The sequence below is a fragment of the Mustelus asterias genome, chromosome 26 (genome assembly GCF_964213995.1).
Source record: "Mustelus asterias chromosome 26, sMusAst1.hap1.1, whole genome shotgun sequence".
NCBI lineage: Eukaryota > Metazoa > Chordata > Chondrichthyes > Carcharhiniformes > Triakidae > Mustelus > Mustelus asterias.
The window spans coordinates 31276908-31293927 of record NC_135826.1 but is presented as its reverse complement, the minus strand read 5'-3'; the positions used below and the strand labels follow the sequence as shown (position 1 = coordinate 31293927).

Sequence of the window (17020 nt, the reverse complement as noted above, 5' to 3'; positions counted from 1 at the left end):
GCGACTGTTCGCCGGCTCTGGGAGATGCGCATGCGTTCCCAGCACATGCGTAAATCCTGGAACAAGGTCGGCGACGTGCATCTCCCACCGCGACCCGACAGAAAAGTTGCCGGTCGCAATGGGAGAATCGCGGCCAGAGTTCCAGTATTTTGACCCAGTGACAGTGAAGGAATGGAGATATAGTGAGTGACTTGGAGAGCAACTTGTAAGTGGTGGTGTTCCCGTGCATCTACAGCCCTTGTCATTCAAGGTGGTAGAGGACGTGGGTTTGGAAAATGCTGTCGTAGTAACCTTGGTGAGTTGTTGCAATGCATCTTGTAGATTGTACACACTGCTGCCAGTGCATCAGTGGTGGAGGGAGTGAATGTTGAAGTTTGTGGATAGAGTGCCAGTCAAGTAGTCCGCTTTGTCCTGGATGGTGTTGGGCATCTTGAGTGTTGTTGGAGCTGCAATCATCCAGGCAAGTGGAATTTATTTCGTCACACTCTTGAACTGTGCCTTGAAGATGATGGACAGGCTTTGGGGAGTCCTCAGAAGGTGACTTACTCTCCACAGGGTTCCCAGCCTCTTGCATGCTCTTGTAGCCTCAATATTTTTTCCTATTTTGTTTTTAAATGTCTGTTATGAAATAGGCAAATGTGTGCTATAGCCTTATAATAAACCAATCATTTTCACTTGAATGAGAGTGTCAGTATTGTTTAGGCAGTTTGGATTTATTAGAATTCCTATTACTTAGTAAATTCAAATATCTGTCATTTTTATTTATGTAATAATATGACAAGAAGACGACAAGAAATCCACAACTCCCTCAGGAGGAAATACAATGTAATCATTCCATACATTGTAGTCAGGAATTCATTTTTATCAAAGTGAACATTATAAAGCAAGTAGCAAACAAGTTAAAATCTGTAAATATGCAAATTGTGCTAAATATGTTAAATGCATTCAGTAACTGAATTGTGTGAAATGCCATCAGAAAATTAATTTTGAAATTTAGCAAGAAAGGTGATTTAAATTTAGTAAATAATTAAATTTGAAATTAAATTATGGTGTAATTAATAAATAACAAAGAATAGTTCATGCCTAATGATGGCTCCTGATGTCTTGTTTCAGAGGAATAAATATTGTATGGGATATACCACTTTCAGTAGCAGCCTTAATCACATATCAAGAGAATACATTAAATTTAGATCTGAAGCGTAGCATATCCCCAGTTCCATAACTGTGAACATGTTGCAGCTAATAATACACTCCTCCTATGAAACATTCAACACATACACGACAGACCCCAGCAAATTTATTGGGATCTATCAAGCTACATTTTTGGACTTCGAGCAGGGTATGTCATTACTCCTTCATTACTACCTTATTTGGACACTTGCCATGGCAGAGGTCATGGATGGAGCTTTATTCTACCACGATCTTGCTCAAGTAAATCTTCCCAATTTTTTTAAATGTTTAGTCAATTGGACATTTGCACCAATTGGCAAATTGCCTGATGATCAAATACTATCCCAAGATCTACAAAAATTTTACCAGTATAGGAAAAGACTCCATGCACTCCATTAACATGTGAAACAAAAAAAAAAATACCATTTATATGAGACTTAAAACTGAAATATTCTATTTAAATATGATACATGTCACTTCCTTGTAGTTGCACTTACTTTGTTTGGGAACAAAATAAAAATCAAAGTTAATTTTCATATCTTTTTTTAAATCACAGTTCCAACAAACATCAGAGCATGCCCTCTTCTCGTGTTCTGTGGTGGATGTGTTCTCTCAATTGAACCAGAGTTTTGAAATCATTAAGAAGCTGGAGTGCCCTGATCCTCTGATTGTGGGACATTATATGAGAAGATTTGCCAAGGTAAAAATGAGCATTTACGAGGAATGTGGGTGCAAAGACATCTGGCCAATGGATGAAAACCTGCATTAGAACATAAGAACATAAGAAATAGGAGCAGGAGTAGGCCATCTAGCCCCTCGAGCCTGCCCCGCCATTCAATAAGATCATGGCTGATCTGAAGTGGATCAGTTCCACTTACCCGCCTGATCCCTATAACCCCTAATTCCCTTACCGATCAGGAATCCATCTATCCGTGATTTAAACATATTCAACGAGGTAGCCTCCACCACTTCAGTGGGCAGAGAATTCCAGAGATTCACCACCCTCTGAGAGAAGAAGTTCCTCCTCAACTCTGTCCTAAACTGACCCCCCTTTATTTTGAGGCTGTGCCCTCTAGTTCTAGTTTCCTTTCTAAGTGGAAAGAATCTCTCCACCTCTACCCTATCCAGCCCCTTCATTATCTTATAGGTCTCTTTAAGATCCCCCCTCAGCCTTCTAAATTCCAATGAGTACAAACCCAATCTGCTCAGTCTCTCCTCATAATCAACACCCCTCATCTCTGGTATCAACCTGGTGAACCTTCTCTGCACTCCCTCCAAGGCCAATATATCCTTCCGCAAATAAGGGGACCAATACTGCACACAGTATTCCAGCTGTGGCCTCACCAATGCCCTGTACAGATGCAGCAAGACATCTCTGCTTTTATATTCTATCCCCCTTGCGATATAGGCCAACATCCCATTTGCCTTCTTGATCATCTGTTGCACCTGCAGACTGGGTTTTTGTGTCTCATGCACAAGGACCCCAGGTCCCTCTGCACAGCAGCATGTTGTAATTTCTTTCCATTTACATAATAATCCAATTTGCTATTATTTCTTCCAAAGTGAATAACCTCGCATTTGTTAACGTTATACTCCATCTGCCAGATCCTCGCCCACTCACTCAGCCTGTCCAAATCTCTCTGCAGACCTTCTACGTCCTCCACACGATTCACTTTTCCACTTATCTTTGTGTCATCTGCAAACTTTGTTACCCTACACTCAGTCCCCTCCTCCAGATCGTCTATATAAATGGTAAATAGTTGAGGCCCCAGTACCGATCCCTGCGGCATGCCACTAGTTACCATACGCCAACCAGAGAAGCACCCATTTATTCCGATTCTCTGCTTCCTGTCGGATAGCCAATCCCCAATCCACGCTACACCCTACCCCCAACTCCGTGTGACCCAATCTTCTTCAGCAACCTTTTGTGAGGCACCTTATCAAACGCCTTTTGGAAATCCAAAAACACCACATCCACTGGTTCCCCTCCGTCAACCGCACTAGTCACATCTTCATAAAAATCCAACAAGTTCGTCAAGCACGACTTTCCCCTCATGAATCCATGCTGTGTCTGCTTAATCGAACCATTCTTATCCAGATGGCCTGCTATTTCTTCTTTAATGATGGATTCCAGCATTTTCCCAACTACAGACGTTAAGCTAACCGGCCTGTAGTTACCCGCCTTTTGTCTATTTCCTTTCTTAAACAGCGGCGTAACATTAACCGTTTTCCAATCCACCGGCACTACCCCAGAATCCAACGAATTTTGATAAATAACCACTAACGCATCCGCTATTACCTCTGACATTTCTTTCAGTACCCTGGGATGCATTCCATCCGGGCCCGGGGACTTGTCCACCGTCAGTCCCGTTAGTCTGCCAAGCACTGCCTCCCTGGTAACATTAATTGTATTGAGTACCTCCCCTCCTACCAACTCTCTATCGTTAATATTCGGTAAACTATTTGTGTCTTCCACCGTAAAGACCGACACAAAAAACGTATTTAAAGTTTCAGCCATTTCCTCATTTCCCACTATTAAATCCCCCCACTCGTCCTCCAAGGGTCCAACATTCACTCTTGCCACTCTATTCCTTTTTATATATTTGTAAAAGCTTTTACTATCATTTTTTATATTTAGGGCTAGCCTAGCTTCATAGCCTATCTTTCCTTTCTTTATCACTTTCTTAGTCGTTCTTTGATGTCTCTTAAAGTTTTCCCAATCTTCCGATTCTCCACTATTTTTGGCCACTCTGTACGCATCGGTCTTTAATTTAATACTCTCCTTAATTTCCTTCGTTATCCACGGCTGATTATCCCTTTTTTTACAGTCCTTCTTTATCACCGGAATATATTGTTGCTGAGTACTGAAAAGGATCTCCTTAAAAATCCTCCACTGTTCCTCAGCTGTCCTACCGACCAGTCTGCTCTCCCAGTCCACCTTAGCCAATTCAGCCCTCATCCTATCATACTTCCCTCTGTTCAAACAGAGGACAGTGGTATGGGACCCTACTTTCTCCTCTTCCATTTGTATCAGAAATTCAACCATATTGTGATCACTTGACCCAAGAGGGTCCTTCACAAGAACATCCTTCATTCTACCTACCTCGTTACACATTACCAGATCTAAGATAACTCGTTCCCTCGTCGGTTCTGTAACATACTGTTCAAGGTAAGAGTCAAAATTCAGCTTTATTATCAATTGAAATGCTTTCAGACAACAAATTCCAAGACAGAAATTGCTCTCTCCTGCTGTTAAAACTTTGAGACATATTGGCATAAATTTTGTTACTATGGGTGGGATTTTGGAACATTTGCTTGTCCATCAAATTTGATGATTCCCGCGGTGGGTGGGACCAGAAGATTTAGGCCTATAGCTCTTGGACTCCGTCGGTTTGGTGACAGTGCAGGCTTTGCATCTCTCTTCCGTGACACTCATCCTCAGAGATCTTCTGTTGTCAACGTCACTTTCTTGTTCATAGTGCCTCCTGACAATTCTTCTAGTGCCACTGAGTCATCTGCTTCAGGCTGTTGGTGGAATGGTCTGGAAAGCGGTGACTGAGAGGGAAATCGTTGTAATTCCTCTTGTCAGACATTAGTGATTCCTACGGCTGCAATAACAAAACCATTTTTTTTTAAAATGCTATTTGCCTAATGCAGTTGATCACCTTGTAATGAATTGGACTTGGCTTGACAGTTTATTGAATTTTATCAAGCAGATCTGTCCCCATCAATCACCACCCCAAACCACATCACCATTCACCACGTCCTGCCTGATAAATGTTGACACACCAGAATTGCTATGGTCTTTAATGATAGGAAAATGTATCAGATATTTTACTCTCCCTATTTGCCCATCACTTAAATTTGTCAAATGTGGACAGACATATTCAACATTTACCATTACTTCCAGGTAAAAGTTCCTGAAATGGAAACACATACAAGGAAGCTGGTGAAATGGTTCTCTGCCACAAAGCAAGTGGAAGAAAAATAGGGAAATATGGGACGTTATTTCTGGTAACGTGATGAAGAGCCGTGATATTTGATTTAGTTCACTAATGTGGGACCCAGAAAGAGTGATCGCTCTAACAGAGCATTGGGCTATTTCTGAGATCTAGCATTGCCCTACTTCATTAGTGCAAAGAACAGGATATAAAACTCTCATTAATGATTGCTGTAATGAACATATGCTATATAATATAGCTTCTTAAACATCCTTGTAGCAAAAATTCGAGGTAGACAAGATATTAGAAGAAAATGTTAAGAAACTTTGAATAAATCACAGTGGCTCAACAATTCAATATTTGCCATCTTCTGCCTTCTTTCTATGTTGTTTTAACAAAAGCAATCTCTTGTGTTGCTCATAAAATTATTTTCTTTTCCAGACTATCAGCAATGTGCTACTGCAGTATGCTGAGATAATAGCTAAGGATTATGCATCATACTGCTCGAAGGAGAAAGTGGTAACCTATTCCTCCATATTATAGATAATATATTTACTGTAGCCTGCAAGTATCGGAGAATAAATTCAAGAATGTTGGTAAAACACAGCAATTCTGATAACATCTATAAAGAGAAAGGGTGGATAAATGATTTAAATGCGGAACTTTTGTTTGAACTGAGGGTGGGTTTTTCACCCAAAATGTCAGCTTGTACGTTCTCTTTACAGATAGTAATCAGTCTGAAACGTACCATATTTATGTATGGCCTGGCAAATATTTATTCTGCAACCAACATTATTGGACACAGGTCATCTGGACATGGTCACATTTCTGTTTGTGGGAACTTGCCTTGTGCAAGTTGGTGCTGCGATTTCTACATTGTAACAGTGATTACTATTCAAGAGTACTTAATTGGTTGTAAAGCCTGTTGCGATGTCCTGAAGTTGTGAATGGCTCTATGTTCATACAAAAATATTTTCTTTGTGTCCAGCATTTCTGTTTTTATTTAAGCTCTTCACTATTAGCAGTCTTTTCTTCTATCTCTTGCCATATATAGGTGCAGATGACATCTGTTATTATTCCATGTGGAACAAATGGTTCCTTTTACAAGACTTGATTTTTTTTTGATCAGCATACATAAATATATCCCGCAGTGTCATTTGTCTAAAACATCTGTTATTTGTGGGGCCCTAGCAACATTCTTTCTTCCACGCCTCACAATACCATTTGTACTACTTAAATCTGTCTTTCCTTTTTATTATTTGCCATTTGCCAAAATGGCTCCATTTTGTTATCTCTACTTAATTTTCTCTAATCAAAAAATGTTGTGGCAATTAAAGGTTCTGCGGCATAATAAAATCAGTGTTGCTCTTCTGTCACAAGAATGTAAAAGAAAAACAAGGAATCTCTTCTCCATTCTTCACTTGCTAGTTTACATTTGAAAAAACTTGCTAAAAATTATCTTGCAAACCATTTTGTGCAATGGTAGTAAATACTTTAAAAAGTACAAAAGGTTTAACTATCAAACATTGTTTCAAGAATGGTTGATGCAAAAGACTACACAAAATCCATGACTCATTAATTGGCGTCTCTGTATAATTCCACTAAATGTTTTATGCACCCTGGAATGATTTAAGGAGAATCTAGTCAGGCATGGCCCATTTATCTGTCTCCAGCTGCATGCCATCTCATGTTTTAATAGGGAATCAAAATTTAGCTCTTGACTAGATACAGATCACATCTGTATTGCCCCTTGTGAGACAAACATGAGAAACATTTCAAAGGAATGCAGGCTTCCCTTTATTTTAAAAATTACCTGTTTAATTGTAGTGCAGGAGTTACTTGTGCGTGGCTATAACTGTATAAAAAATCTGCCCCTTTATGTTTTATACCAATGTTTTTGTCTTGTGATGTTACCCTGAGAATAGTTGTTTATATTTTTATACAATTTTGAGATTTTCCTTTTTTGTTTGAAATATTTGCCCATGATATTTCCTTTTAAATAGTGTCAGTATTCATCAGTCAATAATTGCTCAATCCTTCAGAAATGCACATTCATTTTATATTTATAAAATATATAATTCAGTAGAATTTTAAGATGCTTCCCAATGTCATTATGGCAAATAGAAGTTATGTAAACATATAAAATATATTTAGTTTCACACTTATTTATATAGATGTTAGAGGAAAAATACAGCTATTCAGCTATAGAGTACTTTACTTTCGAGAAAACCAGACTCTTGGAGTTTCAGACAAGGCCTTTATTAAGAATTATAGTGCGGGTTGGCCCCAGTACTCCAACTAGTGGCACATCAGGGAGAGCCCCGGTTCAAGGATTGTACAGACAGTTATAGAACATAGAACAGTACAGCACAGAACAGGCCCTTCGGCCCACGATGTTGTGCCGAGCTTTATCTGAAACCAAGATCAAGCTATCCCACTCCCTATCATCCTGGTGTGCTCCATGTGCCTATCCAATAACCGCTTTAGTTAAGATCCAGTTACAAGAAATTTGCATATACCAATCAAAGATGTACATTTGTACAGAAGCTATCTATATCCACTTACAACTATCGATTCAGTTTACATCATGCACAACATAAGTGTATAGTTGTCCAATTACAACTTGTGCATTTCTACCTAATTATATCATCAAGCACATATTTCTTTCTACTTATCGATCAACTTCCAGACACAATTATGATAGCTATGTTTCTAACCAGTGATGTAGTGACTTTTCTGTCCCGTTGTCTCGTGTTGGAATGGACCTGACAATCTGCAGCTGCACATAATTCGATAATGGAGATTTTGTGTGTATGCTTGTGAGGCCTCATTGTCACTGGGAGTTTTATAGTCCTTGACTCTTATCTGGGTCTGCTTTAATTGAGACCTGCGATTTCTCATAGTTTTGCCTGTGTGACTCAGTTTAGCAGCTTGCACCTTATGTGATTTTTAAATGATTATCAACCCTTTTAATAGATATGTCATTTATTAACATTTCTTTTCACTTGAAAATAAGAGTCTGTCTCTGCATTAAAAAAACTAACAATATCATGTTAAATCCTTTGTAGCCATGTATTCTGATGAACAACATCCAGCAGCTTCGAGTACAACTGGAAAAGATGTTTGAAGCGATGGGAGGAAAAGACGTAAGCCCCATTTTTACTTTTAAATGTTTTGAAGTTAATCGTTTATGGAATTATGTTACTTTTGCTGCTAAATTTCCTTAATGTTTGTAGCACCATATTGGGCCAGAAAATAATGTCATTCACTAGCTGGGGAGCAGCACAGAAATTGCCTTCATAAGATCATTTATATGAGCAGCTGTTTTAGGATAATTCACATGTATAATATATGTGAGTGACTAAAAGTCCAGGAAATTTGAGTGCCATAATGGGCCAACACTACAGGTTTCTGTGTTCAGCAGAACCCTACAGCACTGACATTTAAGGTAGTACCTTAGGTATTTTCCTTCTTAGTTCTGCTCAGACACCATGGCACCTCCAATATATCTATTTTGGCAACAACACGGTTAAGTTTAAATTTCTCTTTTGCAGCAGCAACTATGAAGGCTTCTCATTTTTAAAGGTAACAATGCAGCAAGTTGCAACTCCAACATAGCCCCAGATGATAGACAGCTGGGAACCAGTGGAGTCTTCCATCTCCATAGATGCATAAACTGCAGCAAAGGAGGCAAATGGGGTCAGAATGGACCACTGTGCTCATCACTGCCTCGATTACAACCACTGTTATTTCTTGGCTGGACAGACATCAAAGCTGTCATTAGACCAGCCATCCAGCTGGTCAGTGGGGTTACAGATCCAGGTCCCAGTGAAATGGCAGCAACAGTGACGGAGATGGCACAGTCTGGAAGTAGGAGAAGAGGAAGCCTAAGAGCAGATGAGATGATGTGTATGACGAGAGTCTTAAATGCAACAGTATTGGAAGAGGAATGAGTCACTGAGGTAGAGGGATGATCAACCAGCATTCTGGTGACCTCAAATAAAATCGGAAAAGCTGAACGAAGATGAAAATGAAGAAAAACTCTCCTTGTGCCTGATACTGTCATCTCTGAGGACAGCAGCACATGCCTGAATTATTATGTCTTATGTCTGCATGTGGTTCATGCATCATGAGGCTGCCCAGGAGCAACCTGCAGAGATGCAGCTAACAGAAGCTTCCTCTTGGGAATCAGCTACCACGAGTCAAGGTCCATCTCAGTTTAGTACCCTCTTTATATAGTATAAGGGGCCAACCAATCCTCTTGCTGAGGGAACGCTTAAACTCAGCACAAGGACAAGAATGCATTGAGACAAAAGGAAGAACAACATTGATAAGAAAGAAAGGAACATTTCTTAAATAAATAATATAATGTTTTGTTCAGAATACACAGTGCAGTCATTATAAACTTGGTTATTTATGGTTATAATCATCTTTATGGAAAGGGAGCCCTCATTTGGCGTACTTTTGCACTTTGGGGATGCTTCCTGGCAATGTATTGTTGAACCAAGGAAGTACCATCTGGTAGCATGTGTAGAAGATAAAGCCAAAATAATGCCACCATAGTGGCATTAATCTATGACGAAATCTTGCAGAATCTGCCCTCTATGCCCTTGTGGCAAATAGGAATACTGCCTGATTTATATTAAAGATGGGTGGCTTACATGGGGAATGTCTCCCTTTCCTTTTCATGCACATCAGTAGCTGTTTGGTTGGCATCTTCAATGCCAAATGCATGCCATCATGGCACCCTACACTGCGAATGTTCCTTGGTTAATGCTGCACACATATCTACTGGTAATGTAGAAGGATCCAGAACCATAAGATTTGAGAGCGGCTGCCGCTTTAATTGCCACAGGCAGACCACTTCTGACTGTGGAGAAAATTGGCGGATCTCCACGCTGAAATTGGCAATGATGTTCAGTGACACCCATGCAGAGGCACACTGCTATTGCGTCTCTGCTCAGAAAGGTCTTTTTGAACTAATGTGGTCTGTTCACATGATATAAACAATATCCAGTGAACCCCTGTCCTCTGCCTAGTTTTCCTGACCTAGCCACACCGCTGCTGCAATTCCTCCTCCATTATGATGGCATGCCCATGGAGAAACACTCCTTGTCCAAAGTCAACGGAATGCGAGTTGGTGGTGGAGGAAGTCAGTGTTTTCAAATATATTTTCATGGGAAAGTGGAAAGCACGACAGTAAAATAAAGTGCAGGTATCGGTCATTGCAAAATGTGAAGGAAGTTTAAAAACAGTTCCTTGGAAGCCTGTAATCAAAAAGTGAAGTAGGTGCTCTCTGCAGCTCATCACTACCTCTCCTACATTTGCCTGAAAAGTTGCACCTGGTTTTTTTGGGATCTAAGTTAACACATTTGCAGGACTGGCATTACTCCAAAAACTTACCCCTGCTTGAATAATTATGCTACAGAGATGTAACTTGAGGAGCTTTGATGGGGATTACATGCAAGGAAACTTATGTTTGTGCAATAGCAGTGCTTATGTGGCATGATGCACTAAAGCACAGATTTTCCCTAACATTTCGGCACTATATTGGCATAACTGTAGTGTCACTGTCAAAGATTGAAAGACTTTCACCCCCTTTGCTTATTTTAATCCAATTTATTTTCATGTATTATCTTCTGTGTTCAAAAAAGATGTTTGGATTCCAGCTTATAAACAAATATTGTTTTAACCAAATATAATGCCCTGATCTTCCAAGCAGCAGCAAATACTGTTGGATTGCTGCTGCAATGGAAAATTTCCTCGACACTGTACATTTCTAGCAGGACCTCCCAAGCCCAGTTTCCACAGAAATGTGCAGTGCAGCGTCCCTTGGAGAACCCCATTGGAGCGACAGTAGAGTCAGGAGGAAGACTGAACACGTCCTCTTTTTATGTCACTAATAGCCGTATGGTATGTTTAAAGATCCAGTTTCAATGTTAGTAAATTAATTTTAGTGGATGAGAATGTAAGTGGGTACGGTAGCGGAGTGGTGAGGTGGCAGGTGGGAAGTCTGGTCTGATCGGGTAGTTGGGTTGGGGGATTGGTTCATTTTGTGGGATGTGGTCGAGGGGTAGTTGGGCTATATTGGGAGCATAGGTCTGAGGTGTAGTTAGCTGGGCCAAAGGTAGTTGGTGGGTCAGGGAGTGATGGGGACTTAGTTGTGCAATTACTCAGATGAAAGACTAGGTTTTACTCTGTCTAACATTTCCTGAGTAACTTCCAAGGTGAGTACTGCGATCTGTCTCCAGACCCATCTCCCAGAGGCTCCTGGGGAGCCAGGGAATTGCTCATCAGAAGTTGAAACTTGCTGGGTAATTCCCACATAGGTCAGCACACCAGGACTTCCACAGGGGTCCCAGTGCACATCTTCAGCCATACATCTGATCTCTGACAATGGAGACTGAAAGAGTTTGGTTATTGTTATGAAACTTAAAATTCTTGTGAACTTGTCCCTGTGTATTGTTAATCTTGGAATAGAAACAGGAAAAATTTTTTATGGAAGCTTTAGAGTTTGGTGCTACTTTGTTAGACAAAAAATAAATCTGTCTCCTTCTAGGCTAGTTATTCTTCATGGTTAATCTGTACTAAAAAAGCATCACACACAGCCAGTTGCTTTTGAGTTGGAGTGCTCACGTATGTCAAGAGTTGCATCTACTAGTGAGGAGCAGGGTGTTTTTTTAAATTCTATCCTATGATATTAGTCTGTCATTTAAGAGGAGCATTGAAATGTATTATTTAGTGGTTTCCATCCTGTTTATGGACATAAATTGTACACTCTGAGTTTACAAACAGTCCAAGACAGTACTTCAGCTTTAGGATTTCTCATTGATATATTGGTCTACGCTTCAATTGTGCAACTACGAAAAAGATATCAGCATGCAAGAAAAGATTGAATAGAAATAAACAATTTGACCCATTTCGGTTTTTGCTTCTGGTCCTTTAAAATCTTTTTTAAAAAATTCTCCCCTCATTTCCTCTCCCCTCCATCGTGTTCAGCTTGGCTAGTGGTTTTCTGAATAATGGTAATATGTACAGTGAATACTTGCTTGCATTTTCAGTTGAATGCTGAGGCCAGTGACATTTTAAAAGAGCTACAAATAAAACTCAATAACGTGTTGGATGATCTCAGCAGGGTGTTTGCACTAAGGTAAGAATTTCAACAGGTTTGTAATATTTCAAAACCTCTACAATTCAATGCAGTCATGCATTGACCACCTTTAATTGGATGAAGATGGTTTTGAAACTAATTATTTAAAACAAAGAGTTTCATACCAAACCTAATGTATATTTGGTAGTTTATCAAACTGGTATTCTAACAACTCTTGCAACAAAAGGCTGTACTCGAGCTAAACAATACAATATGCAGTGATGATGATTTTTATATGATCACTTTGAAAATTTGTTTTTATAACAAGCATTAAGTCCAGAGAGTTTAACAACAATTTCATTGGGATAGGAAATTCTCATTTATTTTAATTAAAATTACTATGAATATATTGGGCGGAATCTTCCGACCACTCACGCTTCGTTGCCACTGCAAGTGATGACAGAGAATTTAGCGCTCAGCCAAATCTCCGTTCACAGTAGTGGAACCAGAGAATCCCACCAGCATGATCGGCCAGAAGATTCTGCCCATTATATTTAATGTTTTGCTTGCAGTTTAACTATTGCAAATACAATTAATGACATATCATGAAAGACACCAAAGCTTAATGTACGCTGTTTTACAGCTTTAGTTTGGCTTGTTTTAAATGATGATTTATTTATAATGTCGTGCTTGATTCTCTCTGATACTTTTCAGTTTTCAGCCTCACATTGAGGAATGTGTGAAGCAGATGGGAGATATTCTCAGTCAGGTGAAAGGAACAGGAAATGTCCCTGCCAGCACTTGTAACAGCGTGGCTCAGGATGCTGACAATGTTCTCCAACCACTCATGGACCTCCTGGATAGCAAGTTAGTCAGAGTTTTCTACATTTTGAAATTAGAACATTTGTTGAGCACATTATTGACTCTTTAAGAATTGAATCCTATTCACCTGCTTTCAAAATCGCCATATATACAAAAGGCCCAATTTTTGTGTTGACAACGTCAATGGAAACGAAAGTCAAGTGGGACAAGCTAAAGTTGCCAATTTTACATCATTATCAAATTAACATGTCGCACCATGTCGTTATGTAGTCATGATACCTAACCATGTCCATTAGCATTACAAAACAAATGACCTAAATTTAATTTAAGATTGAAGGAAACTGGTGTCCCTCTACCATTATGGAATGAAAAGGATTTATTTTGACTCTAGTTAAAATGTTATATCAATACAGGGGAAGATATTAGTTCCATTACATTTACCCTTCCAGTCAGAAAAATGCTTGACGTGGTGACTGGAAAAAAGGAAGGTTTTACAATTGTATTTAAAGGTATCTTATGTACCGAAGTAAAAAATACACCAGGAGCATATTCTATTAGGTGTTGGCCCTGGCTCAGTTCTCATAGAATCCTACAGTGCAGGAGGCGGCCATTCGGCCCATCTAATCTGCACCAACCACGATCCCACCCAGGCCCTATCCCCATAACCTCATGCATTTACCCTAGCTAGTCCCCCTGACACTAAGGGGCAATTTAGCATGGCCAATCCACCTAACCTGCACATCTTTGGACTGTTGGAGGAAACCGGAGCACCTGGAGGAAACCCATGCAGACATGGGGAGAATGTGCAAACTCCACACAGTCACCCAAGCTGGGAATTGAACCCAGGTCTCTGGCACTATGAGGCAGCAGTGTTAACCACTGTGCCATCATGCCACCCGTAGTTGATAGTTGATAGCATTGTCACTTCTGAGTCAGAGGTTTGGGGGTTCAAATCCCACTCGAAGTTTTGAGTACAAAATCTAGGTTGACATTACTGAAGGAATACTGCACTGTTGAAAATACCATCTTGTAGATGTTAAACCAAGGAATCATGTGGCCCCTCAGGTAAGAATTAAAGACCCCATTATACTATTTTAAAAAGCAGCATTGTCAGTACTAATCCTTCACCCAACATCACTAAAAGAAATGTTCTGATCATTATCATCATACTGCTTATGAGCCTTGCTGTGTGCAAATTGACTGTCACGTTTTATATTACACAAGAGGCTACACCAAAAAAATATTTAATTGGGATAAATTGCTTTGGATGTCCTGAGTTTATGAAAGCTGCTATATAAAAGCAAGTTCTTTATTTATTTATAACAATTAGAGGACTAAACAGCTTAGTATGGTTGTTTCTTTAAGGAAACTACTATTCTCGAGTTGCAAAGCCAATTTGACCCCCCATAATCTCTATCACCAAGATATCCTACTTCCATCTCTCTAATATTACACGTCTCCATCTGCCTCAGCCCATCAACAAGTTTATTATTTCCAGACTATTATAATTGCCTATCTATAACCCCCTATAAACTTAATTTCATCCATATTTCTTCTGCCCGTTTGCTAATGGACATCATTCACTATTCTAACATCACTTGTCTGTTCACTGACCTTCATTGGCCTGAGGTCTGACAGTGTCTCAGAATTAAAGTTCTCACTCTTTTCTTCAAATTCCCTCATACCCTTGTCACCTCCTCCAGCTCTATAACCCTACAAGATCTCTGAACACTTCCTCTGGCCTCCTGCAAGATGTTGCACTGCACAGAACCACTGGTGGCCATACCTTCGACTGCCTAGACTTTTAGTCCTGGAATTCCATCCATAAACCAGTCTGCTTCTATACATCTCTCGCCAACTCTATGATACAACCTACCTCTTTGAAGTGTTTTGGACTATTTTTCTAAGCAGGCCTAAATGAGTGCAAGCTGTAACAGTTGCTAGTTTGAATGTTTGTGCAAGTTTTCTTCCTTTTTCAGTTTGACACTCTTTGCAAAGATCTGTGAGAAAACCGTGTTGAAGCGTGTCCTAAAAGAGTTATGGAAGATTGTAATGAACATAATGGAGAAGACTATTGTCTTACCACCTTTAACAGATCAAACAGTGAGTAGCAAGTTCTGAATTTGAATCCATATTTCTGCTTTAATATACCTACACAGCAAATTGATGTAGCAGAACTGAACAAATATCAGATTGATCCATTCCGTCTGTAGAAGGATGAAGTGACCGATCATGTTGATTTAAAAATATATAGCTTATATTGATCATAATCTCCATACTTTGTAATAACAAATTCAGTTTATTCTTTACTATGTTATGAAGAAGTTGCAGTAAATTAATAATAAAATGTATATAAAGCAAAAACTCACCATATGGATTGGGTTGCTTGCTCTAGTGCATGAGCTGAATTGAGGCATTGATCAGTGTAAATACTTGAAGAGTGCATTCTGTTCCAATCATTGTATGTGGAGATGCTGGCGTTGGACTGGGGTAAACACAGTAAGAGTTTTAACAACACCAGGTTAACACCTGTTGGACTTTAACCTGGTGTTGTTAAAACTCTTACCAATCATTGAAAGCATTGCTTTTGCTCACTAACGCAACTAGTGTGACCAAAGTAAAGCAACAACTGGCTATTTCTCACGAGTTTAGCATGGGTAAAGGAGTGAAGAGAACCATTGCAAATCTAAGTTAATTTCCACTAGATATCCTGATGGTATTAAATACTTGCTTGTATATATATTGTAATTAAATATATCCTCCATTACAAAGAAAAAGGATTGTGCAAAAATGTTAATATCAATTGCTTAGCTGTCAATAGTTTGATATCTATGAAGTCCTTTGACATCTTTTGCATTAAGAGATTTAAAATTTTGTTCAGAGTGAAGTCTATGGCATTGATACAAAGTATTTTTTTAATTTTGTGTAAATCCAATTTTAATTAAACAATGTTTGAAAAGGCAGAAATTTTTTTTAAAATCCAAATGCGTATCACTGGTCTCTAATGACAATGTTTTGCAGTCTTTTTAATAATTAAAACCTTCAGTTCTGAGTTTGCATGTTGTTTAAATTTAACCAAAGGGCTTGAGTGTTGAACAGTTTTCATGAACAACATTGTAAAATCAAGTGATTTGAAAATTGGAAAGTAATATGCTGGTCTGATTGATCATTTTCTTTAATTATTCTGCTCTCTGATAATGGCAGATGATTGTAAGTACAGCACTATGTGTCTGTCTGTCTGTCTGCTGTGCGTTCAGTAGAATCAGCCAGTATTGTTGTGTGTGGCTGCGCTCGTCAGTGTATGCTGCCACAAGCTGATGCACATGGCTGACTCTGGTTACTAATAACTACCCTCTGCTAGGCTCCCATACCTGAGATTTCCCTTGTTTTGTCAATTGAATGTTTGCTCCTTTTGGGTTTAAAAAGTCTGTTAGAAGTGTGTTGTATGTTTACAGCTCAGTGCTGGATGTGCATATCACGGAAATGCCCATCTAAGTAAAAGCTAACTGCTTGTCTTTGTTGAAATGTTATTACGTGTATCAGTTGCTACCACTGTTGAATTAACAGTTGCAGTATATGTGTTTTAAACCTGTTGGCTGATTCCCTTTCTGCAAGAGATACCCAGTCAGAGATACCATGCTGAAATGCATCTGCAGTCGTGTTTTGTTCATTGTTCATAATAAGATCTACTAATAAGGATAAATGTTGCAATATTACAAAATTGTCTTCTCAACTAGTTCAAATATGACATTATGCTCTTAGCTGCTTTGATTATTGATAGTGAATAATAACTTTGTTGAAACATTAGAATATTATCTCTGATTAGAAATAAATACAATTATAATTTTCCTAATGCAGTCATCAGGACAGTTATCTCGACCTGATGTAGCTGAAAAGCACCGTCTATCCTCTCTCCCACCACGTTTTACTACCCTCGCCTGATGAAGTACAATTCTGCAGACTCTAGTAGCTCTCTGACAAGTGATCATTCATCATG

General features: G+C 39.2%; 1 protein-coding gene across 1 annotated transcript in view; it reads left to right on the top strand.

Annotated features, from left to right (window-relative positions):
• LOC144479695 (protein unc-13 homolog A-like) overlaps positions 1 to 17020 on the top strand; it is a 243852-nt gene that overhangs the window by 198034 nt on the left and 28798 nt on the right. Inside the window, exons 30-36 of the mRNA XM_078198723.1 lie at positions 1727 to 1870; positions 5553 to 5630; positions 8180 to 8257; positions 12173 to 12261; positions 12916 to 13068; positions 15003 to 15126; positions 16228 to 16233. Coding sequence (XP_078054849.1) covers positions 1727 to 1870; positions 5553 to 5630; positions 8180 to 8257; positions 12173 to 12261; positions 12916 to 13068; positions 15003 to 15126; positions 16228 to 16233 — 672 coding nt within the window. The remainder of the gene's footprint in view (positions 1 to 1726; positions 1871 to 5552; positions 5631 to 8179; positions 8258 to 12172; positions 12262 to 12915; positions 13069 to 15002; positions 15127 to 16227; positions 16234 to 17020) is intronic.